Genomic DNA, 21,850 nt, shown 5'->3' on the forward strand with positions numbered 1-21,850 from the left:
TATTTTACATTAAACCCCCTCCAGCATTTGCTAAATTACACCAGAAGAAGCCAGTATTTCAGTACGCAAACCATCCCAAGAGCTCCTAAGCAGAATTCTATAACCTGTGTCCTGTGTGACAGCTCTCCTAAAGGAATAGAGCCTTTTGAATGATTCAGCAGACCATTTAAAACCTGGATAACAAGCAAGGCAGTAATGGCAAGGCATCGTGAGCTGGACACAGCAGGGCCGTGCTCATTCCGTGCCCCGGCGTGGGCCGCTGCCGGTGTGCGAGGCCAACAGTCCTGCGGCACTAAYGGCAAAGTGGATTTCACAGTGACCAAAGCTTGGCTCAACCCCTGGAAACCCAGGCACAACATGTTCCTTAAATTAATTCATGGAGAGAAGGCAGATGCTGAAAGAATGAAATTTTTGCCTTTCCTTCTGAGGGACTCTGATAGACAATGTTTTACAATTGCAAGAAGARCAGGCTTTTCCGGGGAAGCAGACAGGAATTTTTAAAGGTTTTTCTTGTCCCCCGGCGATAAGAATTGGCCAGGTCAAAATTGTGTTGTTCTTGAATGTGAAAGAAATGGATAAGGGATGCACCACCATTAGTGGAAATACAGCCRTTCCTAAGCGTGGACATCAATAGGAGGAAAAATTGCTTTTGTGCTAAATTCATTGTTGGACATGGCACAGTGCATTCCCGCTACAGAATAATATTGTTTCCTTCTGTTCAACTCAGCAGACATTGCACCAGCCTGAGGACTGGGCATCATTCACACATTAAAAAAATATCTCCTTCACTGTGTGAACAAAAAGAATGACTGATGGGATAGACTTAGGTGAAATTCAGACCACAACGTGCACTGTGCTGCACATAAACTTACAGGCTGCCGGCAGTGCGGTATTTCTCCTGCCTAAGGTGTCTTACTCTTGTTTATTGGTAACTGTTTCCTTAAAAGTGAAATCATAGGTCACCCCTTCCATGAAGGGAAATAGTCCTAAAAGTTCTGTCATTAGCAATATTTCTTTGAGCCCTGTAGTTAGCGGTGTTCCCCAGGGGTCAGTCCTCAGTCCAGCCCTGTTCAAMTTATTCATCAGTGACCTGGATGAAAGGATGCAGTGGCCCCTCAGCAAGTTTGCTGATGATACCAAACTKGGAGGAGRAGCTGATAGCCCTGAGGGCTGCACCGGCATCCAGAGGGACCTGGACAGACTGGACGACTGGGCAGTGAGAAACTTCATGAAGTTCAGCAAAGGCAAGTGCAGGATCCTGCACTTGRGGMRGAATAACCCTGGACACCAGTACAGATTAGGGGTGGACCTGCTGGAGAGCAGCCCCGCAAAGAGGGACCTGGGTGTCATGGTGAACGACAAATTGACCATGAGACAGCAGTGTGCCCTGGTGGCCAAGAAGGCCAATGGGATCTTGGCGTGCATTAAGAAGAGCGTCTCCAGCAGGTCGAGAGAGGTGATTGTCCCCCTCTACTCAGCCCTGGTGAGGCCACATCTGGAGTACTGTGTCCAGTTCTGGGCTCCCCAGGACAAGAGGGATGTGGAGCTGCTGGAGAGAGTCCAGCRCAGGGCTACGAGGATGATCAGAGGCCTGGAACATCTGCCCTGTGAGCAAAGGCTGAGAGAGCTGGGCMTGTTCAGCCTGGAGAAGAGAAGGCTGAGGGAGGACCTGATCAGTGTCTATAAATACCTCAAGGGAGGCAGTGAGGAGGAGGGGATCGACCTCTTTTCAGTGGTGGACAGTGATAGGACTAGAGGGAAYGGCCACAAACTGAAGCACCAAAATTTCCTCAGGAACTTAAGGAAAAATTTCTTAAGAGTAAGGGTGACAGATCTGGAACAGGCTGCCCAGAGAGGTTGTGGAGTCTCCTTCTCTGGAGGTCTTCAAAACCGACTTGGACTTAACCCTSTGCCACATGCTCTAGGTGGCCTTGCATGTGCAGAGGGGTTGAACTGGATGATTTCTAAAGGTCCCTTCCAACCTTAAGGATTTTGTGATTCTTTGCATATGACTCTGTGTCCAAAATAAAAATATTTAGGAATGAATGGGACATTAACAAATGCAACACAAAGATAAGAGAGCAGAATTGAAGAGCAGAGTCTTCCTTCATGAACCTTTCTGTCATGTTGGTGACTCACTTGTGGCCTCTGTGTTGCTTTACATTGGGTGAAACAGTCCCTTGACTCAAATTTTGACATTTGAACCTCATATCATTTTGCTTTCTCTTTTTCACTTTGCACACTTGTAGAATCTAGAAACAAATAAAAGACCAACTGTGCTAAGTCCCTTGCAGACCCTCCTGATTTCTATAAGAAATTAGAGGAAGCATTAAATAAAAATATTCATAAAGATTTTTGAATCCATGGAATCTTCCTTATGCCTCAATAGTATTAGTGTAAACCTGGTTATACGGTGCAGGACTTCTGTGGTGGAGCTGAACTGGGAGGAACCGGCAGAAAAGCAGCCACTATTGCAAAGTGGCTTTTGTAGCCTTGTGGAGTGGAACAGTGAAAAAGTTGAAAACCTGCTCCAGCCTGTTTCCTTTTCTTCTTTAGTCCTTTTTTTTTTTTTTCTCTTTCTTTCTTTCTTTCTGGTTCAAAATATGACTCTACAAAATATGAAAATGAAGTATTTTCTCTTAACAGCCCAGAAGAAAACAAGAGGCTGTAAAACTACCCTTAATTATGTTATAGAAATGAAGAAAGAACGATCAGATTGAGACTCTGTATTTTGAATTGCTCTAATTTAGCCCTATTTTTTGTAGGAAAAAGCCCTGCACAGTACATCTACTGTGCTTTAAAACAGTTGACTAAGCATGGCACAGAAAGAAAATCCTAATGGCATATGTAGGTTCAGGTCTGCACCCTCGGCTAGAACTAGTTACAGAGCTCCTTCAAATGTGGATCAAACAATACATTGCTAAAAAAGATTCATTTGCCTTCAAGCTGTAATAAAGCAGATATTGTCTGTTGTGTGGCTCTGCTGAGGTACTTGACACAGCTTAACTTTTTTTACTTTCTGATTTCATTAGATATGAATGTATCACCTGGTTGTGTTGGATTAGCACTTTTTTTCTATGTTTTTATACCTGCTTACATATCAGTGTACATTTCTCAGACACTTATACACGTTTAAGAAGATAKGGCAGTTCTGCTGCTCTTCTGCATACACATTTCTGCATATGTTCTGCAGACAAAGAAATCACTTGAGTGAATTTCATAGTCAACCCAAATTAGAAAAAAATAAATCCGCTCTCAGGCTCTCAGGCACTATGTAATAATGTGTTTCCATGCTGCATATTTCACAGAGAAGGCATTAAAAATGTCATGAGATTAAAAGAAATACTAGRAAAGGAAAGCCTTATATTCCTCTGAATCTAAGTACAGTCTTTCTGATCACAATCATGTCAGTTGGAGGGGCTTGAGGAGAAAGCTGGTTTGTAATTAAAAATACTCTATTGTCTCCAAATCCAAGAAAATATAGCTGCTTGTTTTAATTGATTGTAGCAATCCAACAGTAAGATCCAATATAGTGTGATACAGTGTGCTATAAATTGAGGTTTGCAGTACTATTCCATTAAATATTGATCTTTTGGAGAATCTCAATACAAAATGAAAATCCCTACGGGGTGTTTCAAGTACTTTGAAGCAGTCTAATTCTTCTTCCTCTTTGAAACACAGCAGCTGCATCAAACATGAGAAACTTCTGTGCTTCCTTTGACTCCTAAAGCATTGGCTCCTAGTTTGAAAGCAAATTCCTCTCTTAAAAGATAAGAACTATTATGTACAGACTGCTTTAGAGATAATCATTTGTCATTTCCTCCCTTCCCTGGCTCCATGACCCTGGCAAAATCAGAACACTCTGTCTCGTTCTTAGTGTTTCATAGTTCTTCAGTATTTCTGAGTCAAGGTCAAAAAAAATCACATAGCTCTTCTGCCAATGTGAGTAATGTGAAATGTTTTCTCTCTCCTGGGAAATAGCTTTCACCTTCTGACAGGCCTGCCATAACCTCTGGTGAAGAGCTTCCCAGTCCTTTGGTGTATTCTTACCTGCATTTGAAAACTCCTGTACAAGAAGCGTGTTGTTTGCTCTGCTTCTCATACTATTTTCTAGAGCCATATGGGAAGGGCTCCTTCACATTCGGTTGCCCATAACTCTGGCATCTCCCATATTGTTCAGCTATGCAGAAGAACATATATTTTTTCTAAAGAGAGCACAGAGACGTAACTATTTTCTCAATGCATAGCTTACAAATACCTTACACATAGAAAATAGCGTTGATGGTTCTCTTTGCATTGTCAGAGAGGCAGGTCCCTTTTATCCCTGAGGACTGAGTGTAGAGTAGTCCCCCTCAAAAAAATCCCATGACAACACTAGATGTAGCAGCAGAGAGGCCAGGACTTATCCCAGCAACTAGGATCTRTCTGTCTGGATAACTATACAGGTGCTGTTAATCACTCTTCTACAGTGAAGTCCACTCCTGGGGCAATACTGACATGATTCAGAGCAGTGTCTCTCAGAGTTAATGTCCAACTGTGACTTATTGCTTCCTAGTGTCTCCAGACTGAGACAGATGTGGTTGCCTCAGTTGCACTGAGTCACATCTTCATAATTTTTCGTGATCAGAGAGTCTTAAAACTTATTTTTATTACCAGTGAAAGGAGGGAGTCTGCTATGATCATCTCACTGCATCACCYGAAAGCCCCTGCATGGTCCTGCAAGGACTGAGCCTTGGGCTGGCTTTGCTCCAGTCCAGTTCACTCCTGCCTTAGAGCCTGTCAGTTCTGAAGTGCCGTGTTTGTTTCTCTCTTAATAGAAGTGTTGTTTTGCTATGGCCAGGGATTTCACTAGCAGCTCGGCAATTAAAATATCTCAAAATGACTTTCATTACAGGCAGTTTAGCACTTCCAAATAGAAATGATTTGGCTCAGAATCACCACAGGTGATTCTCATCCACTATAAACCTTCCTCTCCGATCTCATTTGCATACACTGTAATTTATTTTCCTGATAAAGAGTCCATCATTCACTAACACTCACATATTTAACGCTAACCCCACTTCTCAGCTTGCGTAAATCAATGTTTTTCCATTGATTTCAACTGAGCCGTGCCAGCTGAAGTTCTAGTTTATTTCAAAAGTAGAAAAATAATTGCTTAATTCTGTGCAATTTTGGGTCTGACCTTTGGAGTTTAGAACTGGCTCCTGAAAAACAACGTTTTCTTCTTCAGGAATCAATCTTGCCTCTTACCRTGCCCACGCTGTTGCAAAGTCCTACAGTCTTCATGGCTCAGTGAGACTGCTAGCGCTTTTCTTACTTCCTTTCACCAACTAGCATTAACCATGGCTGAAGCTGGGCTAGACTAAGTTTCCACTCTGTTCCAGCCTCTCTCCTCAGATACATAGCTGTAGCTGCAACCTGTTATTTCTAACTGCTGTAGCTTTCTTCAGACCATCCAACACTGTGAAGGAAGAAAAACAAAACAAGACAGAACAAATCTTATGCTTGCAGTTAATAATCTGTCTGTGTAGGCAGAAGCTTCATTCTGAGACCATTTTCATCCAGATAAGGCTCTTACAGATAACCATATATCGCCTTCTGTAATAGGCAGATAATCAGTCTAGATAAATGCTCAGTATTGATTCTTTGTTTTCACTCTTTAAAATTTATTTTCACATTTTCCAATTTTTTTTTTTTTTTTTTTTTTTTTTTTTTTTTTTTTTTTTTTTTTTTTTTTTTTTTTTTTTTTTTTTTTTTTTCTCTTTACCTCATCACTTTGGACCATTTTTCAGTTTGTACTCAAGTAAGAATCTGGATGAATAAGAACTACACAGTTATTGTTCATATGGTCTAATAATTGTAATAATTGTACAAATTGCCATTTTCACAGTGCAAACACTTCTGCTTTCTGGTACAGCAAAAAAAAAGAATGATGATATCACTTAGTATTTTAGTTGTGCATAGAATCTAATATAACTACTGGGTCCTTTAAAAGTAGCAAGTTTCAAGTAATAGACAAAACTACAAGCAATTTTATATTTCTTCACTTCTGTGTTTCTTTCTAAGCAAACTAAAATCAGTTTTCAATCAATTTGGTTCAGCCTAGCTTTATAGTGAGAATGAATAAAAAAGGAAATGGGTCTTGCGAGGGAGGGAAAAGGAGAAACATGCATTTGCGAATGGCATGGTGATAACTTTGCTTCCATATTCATTCTAAATAAACATAAAAATGTTTGGCATATGATTGTAGGAGGAACTCATCCACAGCACATTGTCTTTATCATAATAATCCTACAGAAACATGTTGCCAGTTGCAAATGATTCACAGCATGCACAGCTAGGTTTGACATTGCCAAGATATTTGTAAGTTGAATGATGTGACTTTGCTTATTTAATAGCATGTTTGCCTCCTTGTGCCTCTTTAAGAGACAGTGTGAGTCCGGAAGAATTTTTTCATATCAAGTTGATATTTTCCTTCTACTTTCAGGTTTATAACAGTTGTTGCTTGCAATATTCCAAGAGGCTTTCTTCCTACTTCCATTGCTTGCTTGCTGGTTCTGAAGTTTTATTGAGCAACCGAAATAGTATAAATAAACTGCATATATGGATTTCTGCTGTCATGCTTGCTTTTACTGGCTTTACAATAGATCTGAGGGCAGTGTCTATTTGGAACTGGTGCTTAAGAGCTAGCCTTTTTATTGGTATTGTCTTCCCTCTTCATAGGCTCTTAAGGATGATGACGCTGAGACTGGACTGACTGATGGGGAAGAGAAAGAAGAACCCAAAGAAGTGGAGAAACTAGGGAAAATCCAATATTCTTTGGATTATGACTTCCAGAATAACCAGGTTTGAAACATAAAGTCTATGCCATTTCATTTATGTGTGGGCAAGGGGAGAGTGTTGTAAGCCATTGAGATGCAGTAAATAATTCTGAAATGCTTTGCACTGAGTAGTGAGTTAAAGTAAAACTGAAGGTTTGTGATGGTTCATGACAGAATTACTACTAAATTGATATTTAGTGCATTCTGAGACTACATTATACCTATAATCAAAATTGATTACATGATTTTATATAACTACTATTAATAATTTATATTAAAGTGTCACCAATAAATGTCAAGCCACATTATACTAGGTAGTCTACATACAGATGGTAAAAGAYAGCATCTGCCCTTAGGCAGTTAAAATGTAAGCAAAGAAAAGATGGGGAATAAGAGAAGAACACAGAAGTGAAGTGATTCATCGTAGGTTTTTTAGCAAGGTCAAAAGGCTGCTGGGAGTAGCTTCCTGTCACTGTATCAAGGGCCCCCTTTGCCTCATTAACCTGCTGCATCAGATTCTGTTGCTCACCATAAAAACACGTCTATCAGCCAACAGATGTTTAGTTTGAAACTAGAGACCAAATAAAAAGACTTATCTCCCAACAAACAGAACAGAAAGAGTCTCTAGTCAAGGACTGGTTCTCCTCTGTACCTTTCTGAAGCTGAGATGTTACATGGATAAGACCAAACTCTGGCAAACTTCCCTAGCTTTAGGTGCTCTAAAGTGTTGTAAACATGGAATCAACCCACTTAAAAAGTCTGGTCACATCCTGGATTACCCCACTCCATGGCCTCTTGCCATGGTTGAGGCCACCTTCAGCAATTACTGCAGTTTATAGACTCATTAAAACTCGTTCTTCACTTTGGACGAAAGTGAAACATCTTCCTTACTTATACTGCATGTCTTCCTGTGAAATTGAAAACACAWATCAACAATGTCAGCCAAAACACATCATTCTTCTCTATTTAAGGAAGGAAATGACTACCAAACTAAGTCCCTCTTAATTCCTACTCTGTTTCTGAACAGACTTCTTGATGTGATTTATTTCCACAGTATGAATTCAGAGCCTTCATTTGATGTTGCTCGTGGAATGCAGTACACTCATTTGGTGCAAGGCAAAGAACAGAAAGGGAAATTAAGAAAATTTTCTACSTTAGCAGTAGTGTATTTGCAGACAGCCATGATCTGGCACAGTACATAGCATTTCCCCATATTTTCAACTGTCTACTAACTACCCATGCTTGTTTGTCAAACCAAGAGACAAAAAGAATTCAGAAGCCTTTCAAGAACCTATGGTTAAAGCAGCTTTTCCTCAACTCCCAAAGCAAAATCTTCAGCAAAATCCTTTTTCCTGTCCATGTGATGAGTCACACTGATCCCCCTTGAAATTGGTGTGAAATGTTAGATCCTTCAAAAGCAGAAGAACTAAAGGGGGAAAGGAAAAGCTGCAAATGTGTTCTGACAAATGGATTTTAGTTTCCTTAGCATATAAAAATAAGCTTTCTGTGTGAATTTCATTAAAGGAAATGTCATGTTGATTTTGAGAACTATGCAAAAGGAAATAGAATGGGAGAGCAACAACTCTGTAGAAATGTGTAATATTTAATTAAGGAAATAAATTCTTCGAGTTGTGAATTCTTATTTTATTTTGTTGCCCTAAACTGGCTTGCACTCTGGAGTTTGGGGATAGATAATATAAAAGAGTAAAACAGGAGATTCTGTTAGGTTAGTATAGCATGGTGGCATGAAAATACAAACCAGAAATTCAGTTATTGTTCAGTATGTTGCACAGAGTTATAAATGGAGGCAAGCTGGCCGAAGTACTCTCTGGAGCATGATGCTTCAGCTTTAGGGAGAAAAAATTTCTAAGGGAGGTGAATTGCTTTTCCAATGTAACTTTAAAGTCACAGACTTGTTTTTCACTCTTTGATGTGAAAGACTTACATAGATCCTGAACCTATCAATGTATTTATGAACAATTTTGCATCTAGAATAACAATGAGAGAGAAAAAGGCAAGGTGTTTGATACAGATACAGAAAAATACATCATGGAGCTTAAGGGTCCACAGGCAGGAAGGCATGCAGACCATACTCTGAATTTAAAACTGGCAGAGATAAATCCAACTTTAAAGAATTTCAGGAAGTCATAGCAACTTCTTTATAGCTTGACAAGTGTTCTGTAGTCCAGCTTTTGGATCTTCTGTTTCCAATTTTAAACAGTTCTTCCGTGAGAGAAGCATGTTTTGACTGAAGCACTGATTGAAAAGAACCTTTTCTCAGATTTAGTGCCCAGTTCTTATTCTCTTGTTTTCAGATTGACTTTAACAAGTCGCTTGAATATTTATATGAGCTCCATGTAGACGAAATGAGGATTAAAAATACATTCTTCCTCCCTTGTTCTGATGAGGCCTAACATAGGCTGAGAGGTCTACATATTATTGTAATACAAGCTGTATTAGTGACTAGTTTAGAATAATATGAGCCTTCGTTTATAACACTCAAAAATGGCCACAGCATTTAAAACGTTCAAATGTACTTCCGTCCTATTTTTAAAAAGTTGCTTAAGAAACTAGTATTCCCATCYTGCAATGAAATGAAGAAGTGATATTGGAACTCAGTTACCAAAAGCTAGTCTTGATTTTTTTTTTTTTTGAAGACTTTATCCATAAGTAATCACTTAAGCTCATTTATGTATATAACAAAGGAAATATGAGGAAGACTGCAAGACTCACGTGTAGAGCTCTACCTGAATATTTGTACTTTCTACATCTCCTTCTTGTGCTTGAGGGTGGGGGTTCTGTGAAATTTTGTAGTTAAAATTACACGTTCTTGATTGTTTAATAATGTGATTTCTATTCATGGTGCCCACCATAGGAAAATAATGCACGAGAGGCAATGACAATTGAAAGTTATTTGATTGCAGTATTTAAAAAGATTAATAATGTATTTAGCTGTAATCAGCAGCCCTTTAAAAATCTCTTTTCTGCTTAAAAGGGGCCTTTGTAGAGTCTGCATCTGCTGTAATTGGTTTTGTAGTCTACAACTTTGCTTCATTTCCCTTTCTTGAAGAATTTCCTTAGAAGGGGGCAAAACACTTTTTCATAGACCAGAAAAAGCATGTGTGTGTGTGTATTTCTGTTAAATATTTTTTATTAATATCTATTTGAAGTTACATTTTGCTCTTTTTTCTCTTTTCAGCTTTTGGTTGGGATCATTCAAGCAGCTGAGCTGCCTGCATTAGATATGGGTGGTACCTCTGATCCCTATGTGAAAGTTTTCCTTCTGCCTGATAAGAAGAAGAAATACGAGACAAAAGTCCACAGAAAGACCCTTAATCCTGTTTTCAATGAGCAGTTTACATTCAAGGTATTTTTGATAATTATTGAAACATCTTTCTTTAATCACTCTGCATACTAACAAGTCATCTCACACTCAACTTCAAAGTTAAGATATTTTAGTTTACTGGTAACCAGGGCATAGTGAATTTTTCAGTTGCAGAAATGCCTAATATTCAGTCTAATGATGAGAATGGTATAAAACAGGGGTGGATCCTCAGTAGATGTAAAAGGCTTGAGCTATTCTGATTTATGATAGTGTGATTCATATGTTGGAGACCACTTATATGAAAAAAGGAAAAGAGTGACATTTTGACAAATGTCAGGTGAATTTCACTAAACCAGCATTTTCTTTAAATATCTTTGTTGTCTGATTTATGAATTTCAGTAAACCATTTCTTTTTCCCTCAAAAATAAATTAAAACTCAGGGAAGGCAAATGGATGAAGGAAAGCACATCAGATTAATCTTGCTATACTCCTGTCATATCAATTCTTTACCATGCTACTTTACATATAAAAAGAAATTGTGAGTCTAGTTAATGATATCAGTATTAAATAAATATAGTTAAGCTTATATATTGTAATATTTAAGTTCTTCTGATAGTACCTATGAATAGTGTCTTCCTAAAACTGTAGCTATGCCTAAACTCCAGTTAAATTCAAAAAAAAAAAAAAAAAGAAGAGAGTGAAATTCAGCATGTTTCAATGGGCTTTTCCTAATATACATTTGTCTGCTGTTACTTTAGGCTTTTCACTGTATGCCCAGTCTTATAATGACAGCTGCAGATTGAAAACAGGAACAGGGAAAGACTCAGGCTGTGTAATCATTCAATGAGAGAGATATCCCTGGAGGTCACAACTACTACTGAATACATAAGCTTGTTTTTTTCCCTTGAAGATGTTCATAAAAATAATCTTTTTGTGGAGAGGTATTTCTTCCCTTAAGCTTTCCTTAGAGAGTATTTAAAAGAAAACAGAGTTATAAATTACAGATTCCAGTGCAGCACACACAAACAAATGAAGAAAAAGAAATAACCAATAATCCTGTCATTGAAAATGATGGCACAAATTATAAATCAGAGCATCCACTCCTGAGCTATAATGTCCACTTGTTTGAAGTCACATCTCTGATATTCAGATTTTACTCTTCAGAAGAAAATTACAGCTTTCTAAGCAAGAATTGGCAGYGGTGTTTAGGTACATCCCAGTAGGGTACTGATCATCCCCTGGATATTGCTTTCTGTACTCAGGAGAAAGTAAATCGAACATGCCAAGTACTATCATTCTTCCAGGGACTGTACTAAAAAAGATAAGTGACCAAGAATACCAGTGAACTGGTGCTGCAGCATTAATAAATAGCTTGTTTGGGGACCACTTTTATTTATTGAGGCACTGCCTTACTCATCTGAGTCATTTGCACAGTTTGTAGCTCCTCTCGGGAGCCCTCCTACCCCTCTCTGGGGCAAAGCTGTCCATGGGGCACCCCAGCTCCACCAATGGGGCACCCCAGCTCCATGCTGCAGCCCACTCCCAGGCTCTCAGGTGGGATCCATCTGCCTTCATCCTCAGTGAAAGGCTGGGGAGGAAGAGGTGGGCYATTTCTCTGCTTTGCTACACCTCGAGACCCAAACCCCACGTTTCTAGTTTTATGTCTTTAGTAGACGATTTACGTCTCTAGTTTTAATGCGATGTAAAATGCATGTGAAACTGTTCAGATTTTTGTCTTCTATATACACTTGTCTTCTATAGCTTTTCMGAAGGCTAATTATGTAATTAATTTATGTAATCAAAATAAATTTTACCGTAGTATTTATTTCCTTTTAATATAATACTCAACCCTGCAGCTCCTAGAATGATTGTACGCAGTAATGGAAACTAGAGCTGGCCMTCAATTTTAAAAGTTTCTTGTGAACATTATGTAACATGAAATAGAAAAACTTCTTCTTTTATTGGTTAGCATTTTAAAACGCAATTTGAAGTCTAACAGTAACAAAATGTTTGAGGTTCCCAGGATTTAAATAGACCGGAACATATAGCTGTTAGCATGGCCAATGATAATGCCACGCTTTCATTTCTCTTTTAATATAGACAATTAATAAATAAATGTTTACTGAAGCCCATGGAAATGATTTCTACTTGCAAAATATATTCAAATTGACCAAGTGTTCAATGTTAAGTCCAAATAATTCCTAAATCAGACTTTTCCAGACAGCCACTCAAGTGTAGCTTACCTGAAYTGCACAGCTTTGTCTGAATATTAAGAATGTGACTCATAAACATCTTAACCTACAGCATCTGTCCGGAGAACGTCAGAACAGCTGGAGAATTAGTCAGAACTTGGCTTTCTGGCATCACAATTTCTAACTCCACACTGTGACTTAGAACAAACCTTAGTGTCTGCAGCGTGAAAGGTATAATAATGAAAAATATGCCTTGGCAAGTAATAGGTAGTTGTACTGTAAGGAAACTATTCAATGTCTAATTAGCTTGTGTTGGATACAGTAAGCCAATTCTGGGKTTTTTTTTATATCAGTCTGTGAGCTGGCCATTTCCAAGTGCTGACAGTTGATTTATAGAGGAAAAAATACTCCTGTGTTGAAAGTTCATGTATCTTAGGTGCAAATAATTGGGCTTTCCTCTTTCAGTTTCATCACCCACAGAATAATTTGGACTAGAATGGAAAAAAACTCTGGGAGTGATGAGTGAGCTGCCACGTTGTTCTATTGAGTGCCATAGCCGAGCCGCAAAAAATGCTGCAGCTGGTGATGCTGAAACAAATACGCCCCATAATTTTCCCTGCAGTTCAATTTACCTGAGATGACAGCTGATAAAGCAAAGAAATAGATTTGCATTGTAGTGGACTCATCTTTATCGTCGGAGCGTTTGTCATTTTTCTCTCCTCCGCAGGTGCCATACTCGGAGCTGGGTGGAAAAACTTTAGTGATGGCAGTTTATGACTTTGATCGTTTCTCCAAACACGATATCATTGGGGAATATAAAGTTGCGATGAACACGGTGGACTTCGGGCATGTGACGGAGGAGTGGAGGGACTTGCAAAGCGCTGAGAARGAAGAGGTAGGAGAAATCATTTGGTTTTGTCGGGACACTTTTACCCTCAGCTGGACAAACAGTCAAAGCAGCAATTTTTTTTTTCTTTCCAAAACAGTTCTCATCTGCTGTCAGCTTTTCTCAGGTTGATACATTTTTAATATGTCTTGCATTAATCCTAATTTTAGGWTTTTTTTAATCAATCCTTCTGATACTTTAAGTGACATATTAAGGAAATTTTCATGAGTTTGAGTTTTTCTTGAATTGGTAGAGTCTATATACCTAAATTTGCATTTGTATTAAAAAAACAGTGTGCTTGTAGGCATTTTGTGGCCATCATAGTTTTGAATATTTGCATCTCAGGCACATCTGTCTGTGTATGAAGGTAATGGCAGATCATAGAATCATAGAATCATAGAATGCCRAAGGTTGGAAGGGACCTCAGAGGTCATCGAGTCCAACCCCCCTGCTCACGCAGGGTCACCTAGAGCACGTGGCACAGGGCTGCATCCAAGMGGGTTTTAAAGATCTCCAAAGAAGGAGACTCCACAACCTCTCTGGGCAGCCTGTTCCAGTGCTTTGTCACCCTCACAGTGAAGAAATGCTTCCTTAAGTTCCTGTGGAACTTCCGATGCTTCAGTTTGAAGCCATTTCCTCTAGTCCTATCCCTGCCCACCACTGAAAGAGGCCACCCCCCTCCTCCTCACTGCCTCCCTTGAGGTATTTATACACGCTGATCAGGTCCCCCCTCAGCCTCCTCTTCTCCAGGCTGAACAGGCCCAGCTCTCTCAGCCTTTGTTCATATGGCAGATGTTCCAGGCCCCTGATCATCCTCGTAGCCCTGCGCTGGACTCTCTCTCCAGATCTTCACTGAAATAATGTTTTATTGAAATGCTGTACGATAATAATCATTGATTTGATTGAACTGAAAATAATTTTCCTCGCTATGCCACCATCTTTAGTAGATATATATACACAAGACACTTTTGCGGATTCTTCATCCCAACAAGTCCACCTTCTTGCTTACTATAGGAACATTTCCCGCTCAGCTTTATTTTTCCTTTTGATTGCTAGATAATTTCTGCCAACTCGTAATAGGCAGAGTGCACAGCATGCCTCATTCTCTAGTGAGAGGAGAATAAATCTAAGCCTGACTTCCTCATTGTTTGATTTAGCTAATAAACTGCTTTGTACTCCAACTTCTGCTTCTGTARTTGAAAAGACAATCTTTGGTTGACATTTTTCCTTAATACAGGTAATGAAAACCTGAATATTGGATTCAGAATACAAGTTGAGAAAATTCAGCAAATAATTGTTTTCATTCCTCCTTTTGATTTTCAGCAGTACCACACTGCCCACTCAGGTTTTAAAAGGTGATAGATTCTATAGTCTTGCTTTTTGTAGTGTAAGTTTTTGAAGACCATGTTTTCAGTTCTACTTCTTCTGCTTCTTGTTAATTTGAAAGCCACTGCTACACTGAGGCTATCCTGCATGGTATTTTCTTTTCTTTGGGACACCATGTGCAGGACTCTCTAACTGTAATTGCCTGTGATGTTGGTAACCACACTATACAATGTATTTTTCTTCCATTTTGAGAGCCAAAGATGAAAATACTAAAAATGTTTGCAGTTCAAAAACCTTATACTTTCAAAGTCCAGACATACTGGAGAGCTAAAAAAGTGAAATCAAAGTATTTAATCTTTCCAAATTAAATGTCACTAACTCTKAATTCCATAACCAGAGCTTCTGTTCTAGTAGTGTAATATCAATGTGCCTACTGCTTTGCTGTTGCAGAAAACATAAAACATAAAATATAGACCAAAAACAGAACTTAACATCATCCTTTTTAGTATAAATTTAACATTTTAGAACATAACAATATTCCCATACATAACTGATAATATGGTATAGACTAGAGTAGGCTTTTATTTGCATTGGACAACAGAACATTGAACTTGCTCACTCACAGTCACAGACTGGCTTAGTCCCTTGGTTCCTTCATAAAGTCCATACCCTGCGAATACAAAACAGTGTTAAAGTGACTTGAAATAAGTATTGATCAATGTGAGCTGCGTCTAGTACCAAAGTATATACTGTAAAATAGAAGAAGCACAAACGCATTCTGACTTGAATGGAACTTTTAATTGAAATAAAACAAAGTGCTTAAAAGAAACAATTCTTACAGTATTTGGAAATTGGAAGAGTATTTCAAGAAGTTCAGACAATTTGCAGCAGGGAATAAATCTAAGATTAACCTTATTTGTGCTTTCAGAGCCCAAGTAAAGTGACAGATAGGTAGTTTTGCATGTACTTGACTTTTGTTTATGCAAATACCATATTTGCATGGTAACTAGAAGCAGTGAGCTGTCCCCAGTTCTCAGTTGAGCCTGTGCCCCCGTCATACTCATACTTGAGCCTCAGCCCCCCTCAGCTTACATTTCTTTATATTTCCTATGCTGCATATGCGGGGGGGAAATGACATTTTTTGCAAAGTTTTTTTTTTAATAGGGACTTTCAGAAGCCATAACTGAAGAGGTTTTTTATTTCTAAGAAGCCCGGCTATAGGATTCTGTGAAAAAGTACCTGAAAAAAGTATTCTTGCACTCAATATTTATTTATTTATTTGTTTATTTGRTAATAATAAATTTTGTTTATCTGTTTCACTTCTACATCTCTGCTCACCAGCATCCATAGTATCCAGTGAATATGGAAAATTGTCATAACTTAAGCTGGAGACTTAGTTAAGCTTAGCTTTCTGTATAATAGAATTTGACCTGATAAAAATGAAATTTGATCTTATAGAAACCAGTTAGCCAGGAGTTAGGTAAGCCAAGTGCTTTTAAACCAAAATGTCTTCATTTGTGTTTGATCTGATTTATAGGTGTCATAGATATGTTGAGCATCACCTAGAGAATTGCTTAGCACAGCTTAGAAAAGAAATCTACCCAAACCAGGAGGGTTACATGTTTAATGGTTTGGGGAGCTGTGGTTCCCAGGAAATGTCATTTCCTGGGAAATGGGTTTCCATATTTGATTAGTGCCAAGTCACTCACTGTCGTCTTTGCTCAGCAGCCTCTTTGCTCAGCAGCAGAGATGCCAGACAGGCTGTTGGCAGTAATTCTGCCATAACAAGCAAGGGGCAGAGAGGGGCAGGAAAGATCCTGTCTCCATTCAGCTGCTACTACCTAATACAGCAGGCATGCAGAATTTGCAGCAGACATAATGCACCAGAACCCAAAATTAAGTGCAGAGCCTATAGTAAGATCAGGCATACCTGACACTTAGTGGGTTTTGGTCTCCTACGATGACCTGGTCTCCTGCGATGATGCTTTCGTGGCTTGGCTGAAGCTATGTGTAAGCTGGTATTTCAGAACACTGTTAGCTACGAGGAAATGTCTAAAACTTCAGGGTAATACTGCTTTACTTTGTCTGAAATTGTGATCTGCTTGGTATTTTGGAATTACTAGSCAGTGAGGAGTCAGAGAACACCAGGGACACTCTAATATGTTGATAGAGATGTTTTATCTTATGTATACTGCATATACATGTAACTTAAAGACATTTTTCATAATTCACAATTGTTACTATGGGCTTTGGCTTGCAAATATGCACACCAAGTGGTACCCTTGCTTCAAAATTAACAAATACCCTCCTGCAACTACAAAGGCTAACGTGATTTTCCTAGGCTAGGTGTGTAGCAACAGACACATCCTAATATCTTATTAGACCATAAGCATGGTGGGGCCACCGGGCTCAGTAATTCTAAGAAAATATGATAAACTTGGAATTAAAACCTTACGCATTTGCTCTTTGGATTTCATCCGAAAGAGTATGACAAATATAATTACATTTTATTAACATGAAGAACCTCTTGGAGTAGTCTGCATTTTATAATTGCAAAATGTGAATTTGTCCCTGAAAAGTGTATTTGTCTTTTTTTTTTTTTTTTTGCCTTTACAAAATTTGGATAGATTTTTCAGTTCCTAACAAACTACCACTATCTAGAACTCTAAATGTATTGTCAATTAAGTTCACCAAACTATTCTTAATGTTTTAATTAAGACCCCAAACCAAGATGTATGCCAAAGCACATCAGTGGCAAGCATGACCGGTGGCTTTGAAGTAGTCATCTAGGTGGCATCAGTATAGTAAAAATTCTTATTTTCATTTCACTTTATGTACAATTCACTTGTTGCATGTCACAGAATATGCAATCTAATGAGCACTATAATCATAAAAGAGGAATTCATTTTGCAAGCACATATTCTTTTATACTCAGAAAGCTCCAGTGTACTTTCCATGAATTTGTTTTTCTGTATGGACTTAAAATTCATAGCAAAGGATGAAGGTTTAATGAAATATTTGAAGCTTACCTACCTCTGTTGGCCCAGCCATTTGAATGTCACCTCAGGGACATTCCATTCACTTCTGGGAAAGCTCTTATCAATATATATATATTGGTTAAGCACTTGGAAAGTAAAGGACTCTGTAAGCTTTTGTTATGCCTGTGGAGTGCTTTGGGAATGCTAAGTATCGGCAAGGCCACTATTAATGAGCTACATACTTGAATCCTTTTTCCCGAGCTGCTTTTAGTTCTGCTACCTTTGTAAATGTATGGTGGCAATTTATCTAATAGTCCTTCAGTCTAGTATGACTGAGAGCATGGGAGGGAAGAGTGGTAGATGCTGAAAGATTATTCCCTTTTACCAAGTCTGACATATAATGGTTTGGGCACAGAGTGTAAAAAAACAGATGATAGGAGTTTGCTCCTCTGTGTCATCTACCAGATGTCACTGCCATTAACTTTATCTGAGTACACACTGCATCCAATATCTGTTATCACTGCAGTACATAAGGCTAGACAGAGCTCTCCTTCACTCCCAGCAGTATGAATCATACTGAGAGTCATCTCCTGCATACCTCAACCRATTGCTCTCCAGACACTTTGTTATATTGGCAGTTAAATTAAAAACCTGTCAGAGCAAACATTCCAAGAAATCTGGGGAAGTATGGGAATACCAAGAGGAGCAGAAAGGGCTCTTCTTTGGAAGTATTGGAGAAGAAAACTTCCTTCCACAGGGAGGAGACCTTCAACCCACCAGAACCACCCCAAAGACTTCTTCAGAGCCTCCAGGAGTGCAAAAGTAAAGTTGAAAGCAAGAGTGCCTTCGGTTACCTTCATGGAAGTTGGAGATGATTGACAAAACTAGTAAGCCAGATAGCTCCTTGAATCCTCAGCACCAAGACGTGCGGAGAGGAAAGGACATTCATAAAAATGTCACTGTCAAATCAGAGCAGCAAATCACTGTCATTTGGTGTTATCCTAGAGATGGACAGATGATCTAATAGGCCTTTTCCCATCTCTAATAATAACACTTAGCTCTTATACAGCTTCACAGATATAACAGTGCTTTGCAAAAGAAAGTATCATTATCCCTATGGAGATGCTGTGAGAGTGTCAGACAAATTTTAAAATGTGAGGTCACCTTTATTTAGCTGCGTGTTAAATTGGATCACCGTGTTTGCTGCATGATATTCAGGTTTTCCCAGTTTCGCTCTGTCTTATGACTACTTGAAATTTTAAATCTGAGGGTTTTTTAATAGGCAGATTTTGTGGCAGAATTGTATACAGTAAATGAACTGCAAGCAGGAGCAGCTGTCCTCAAGAGGAACTGAATTTGATAGGGAGACAGGGAACAAAACAGGCTCTTAAAATGTGGGAGGTGGCTTCTTAAATTTTGGAATAAGCATGATGTGAAATTCTTCAACAGCTGGTTAGCTGCTTTTCCTCTTGAAATTTAAGAAGTTAAAATGCTATGATTTGAAACATAAAACCCTATGACTCAAATGGAGCGTTTGCAACGCTTCGTTCCAGGCTATTAGAATTCTGCGTTTCTTTCCTCACCTTTCATACTGAAGTTTTTGGCAATCCCACCATATACCTTTGCCAAGTCTWGTGTTAATTTACTCTGTCTCTGGAAAAGAAACCAACCTTTGGAGGTCAGAGGCACTGTCTTTCTTTATAGACATCAAACTGAAATACAGAGACATTAAAAACAAAGCAGAAGTTCAGAGATAGTGTTAAATAGTATGCTCTCCAGAGATCAGAAAAACTTGCATATTTGTCAAAAAAGTATTTATTCCCATTTGGCTTTCAAGTACAGAAAGCCATCTTGAGGTACAACTGAACTGACAAAGTGAGGTCTAGGTCTGAGCATCCATACTGAGTGTGAACATCTAATAGTCTATTCGCAAAATAATAATGATTCTCAACAAGGCACATTCCTAAAGGCCTTCCAGAAACTCACTGAAATAAAAGGAAGTTATGAGGCCAAAGAAAGATATAGTGCAAGAAAGATTCCTCATCTTTGCCTCTTGTAATTAGTTGTTTTTATTTTTCATTTTTCAAGTATAGGATATTTTAAAAAGCTAAACAGAGAAAATAGGGCAGGCCAACCAAGAGAGATTGRAAGCCCTGGACTTCGGATGTTAAACATACAGGAGTATTTGGAAAGCAATTTTCCAAAGAGTGAAAAGCCTTTTAGAAAGATGGACAAAGAAAGGCTTAAAAATTCATTTAGCAAGATCTAAGCAGAATCTATGTTGGATTTTGGAAGTATTCTGCCATTCACCTACAGGTAATTCAGTCAATTACTGTATCAGCCATTTGCATGGATTGAAGTAAGCTCAGGTGCTAAAGGTTCATGATGAGAAGGTGTCTTGGATTGAAGCTGTGGAAGGATTTTGGGGAATTCAGCCACTATCTGCCATGGAGTGCTCCCAGTTATTAATAAAGCTCTGTAATCTGGGAGAGATTGTAAATGCACTTGCAAAATCTGTTGTTCAGTGTAAAAGGACCATGGAATATGCTATAAATGCAATTTTCCTGTTTTATTCTTTCTCCTGACTTCTAATTATTAACTAATTTTTCTGATGGCCAGCATGTATAAATGCTTTGTCCAAGGGCAGAATTTGCAGCCCTTTATAGGATTCTGGTCAAAAGCTTTGCAGTAGTCCACACTATCACCGCATGTCCATTTGTCCCCTTCCTTCGCAAATGGACAGAGTGACAAAAACTGTTATCTGCTGTTTCATGAATCAGGATGAGGAGCTACAGGCAAGTGCAAGATGACTACATCAAAATACCCCAAGATAAGTGCCATTAGCAGGAAACCTTCTCGTCAACGTTCGGAACAGGGTGTTTTAATAGAAGCAGCATTTTAACGGGGAGAAAGAGCAGTTCTTGGGCAGACAAAGGCAACTTGCTCAGGGAAGGCTGGGACGTGGGATGTGCTTGTCTTCTCCTGTCTCTGTTGTGCCCACTCCATGCCCACTGAAGGGCCGTAGTTTCCAGATGGATCAGAGAAAGGTGTATTTTTGAAAAGGGTAAAGACAAAGAGTTAGGAATAGTAGTCTAAGAAGGATTAGTACTGCTTCATCTTTTTTTTTTCCCCTTGCTCAGCTCTTAAACACCAATTTAGACCATGTCAGGGATTACCATAGTAACCATTTAACCTCATTTTAGAGCCTGTTGTGTTGCAGTTTAGTTTAACAACATGCTTAACTGGCACTTGAAGCACTTTGCATTGTGCCTGTGACACAAATTGGCACCAAATGCCCTTATTTTAGAAGAAAAAAAAATCACAGAATCTGGAAAATATTACTGTATTAGAAGTCAGATGGGATTGAACTTTTTTTTTTATTTATGGTAATATTTTAAGAGGTAGAGGGTGTGTAGAGGGGAATATTACCAGGTCTTACTTCTAGGCCAGATGGATAATAGATAGTGAAAACTTGTTCCTATAACTACCTATCAGTTAAATTCCACCAAAGGTTCAAAAAATTACTCACATAGACAGTTGATGTAGCTGGGTGTCTTTAGCACAATCAACCCCGTACCTCTTTCCTCTTCTTCCTTCCTACTCTGTGATTGTAATTAGCATAATACAAAAAAAAAAAAAAAAAAAGTAAAAGACAGTCAGGACATCATGATTTAAAATAGATTCTAAATACTTCGGGAATAGCACAGGCTTTTTCTCATGTTCATCTCTAATTCAGTCTTGGCAGGATGCTGTTATGCAAAAAAATAACTTGCAGAAAAAACCATTTTCACAGAGTACCTCTGTTTCTGCATTTTATGCATCCCTGCCTTGTAGGTTAATGGAAACTGCCTTTCTAGCTTTCTGGATCTTGCAGTCTGTGGCCTAGACACAGGTCTTTCAAAGGACTGATTTTAGCTAGGCTTTGACTTTCAGTCGAACAGATCAAAGCAAGTACTATTATTCATGGCTGTTCATAGGTCACTATATATGTGATAGATAAAATTTAAAGAGGAAAACAAGACAGATATAAATGCTTTTCTGTAGCTTATCTGAATGTGTACATTTATAATATTGGTAGTGTATGATTAAAATTGCTTTTTAACCTCTTTGTCATCTAGACCTGTAATAGTGAGGAATTTTAGTCCAAGAATGGTGCTACTGTTTAAATTCAAACCACTTCCCCTCTCACCTCTACCATTCTCTTTCCAGTCATTCATATTCTGTGCTGCAAAAYGGGGGAAAAAAAATCATAAAACCTTGCTGATTTCTTACCTTGTCATTCTTTTAGGTTCTCTTAACCTCTACCATCATTCCAAACACCT

At 38.6% G+C, this 21,850-nt stretch overlaps 1 protein-coding gene across 2 annotated transcripts in view; it reads left to right on the forward strand.

Annotated features, from left to right (window-relative positions):
• Positions 1–21,850, forward strand: part of SYT1 (synaptotagmin 1) — a 334,456-nt gene that overhangs the window by 247,471 nt on the left and 65,135 nt on the right. For both annotated transcript variants that reach the window (XM_026040975.1, XM_026040974.1), the window contains exons 5-7: positions 6,724–6,846; positions 10,021–10,188; positions 13,066–13,233. In XM_026040975.1, coding sequence (XP_025896760.1) covers positions 6,724–6,846; positions 10,021–10,188; positions 13,066–13,233 — 459 coding nt within the window. The remainder of the gene's footprint in view (positions 1–6,723; positions 6,847–10,020; positions 10,189–13,065; positions 13,234–21,850) is intronic.

This window comes from Nothoprocta perdicaria, unplaced genomic scaffold (assembly GCF_003342845.1).
Source record: "Nothoprocta perdicaria isolate Ctin4 unplaced genomic scaffold, notPer1 scaffold_272, whole genome shotgun sequence".
Taxonomy (NCBI): Eukaryota; Metazoa; Chordata; class Aves; order Tinamiformes; family Tinamidae; genus Nothoprocta; species Nothoprocta perdicaria.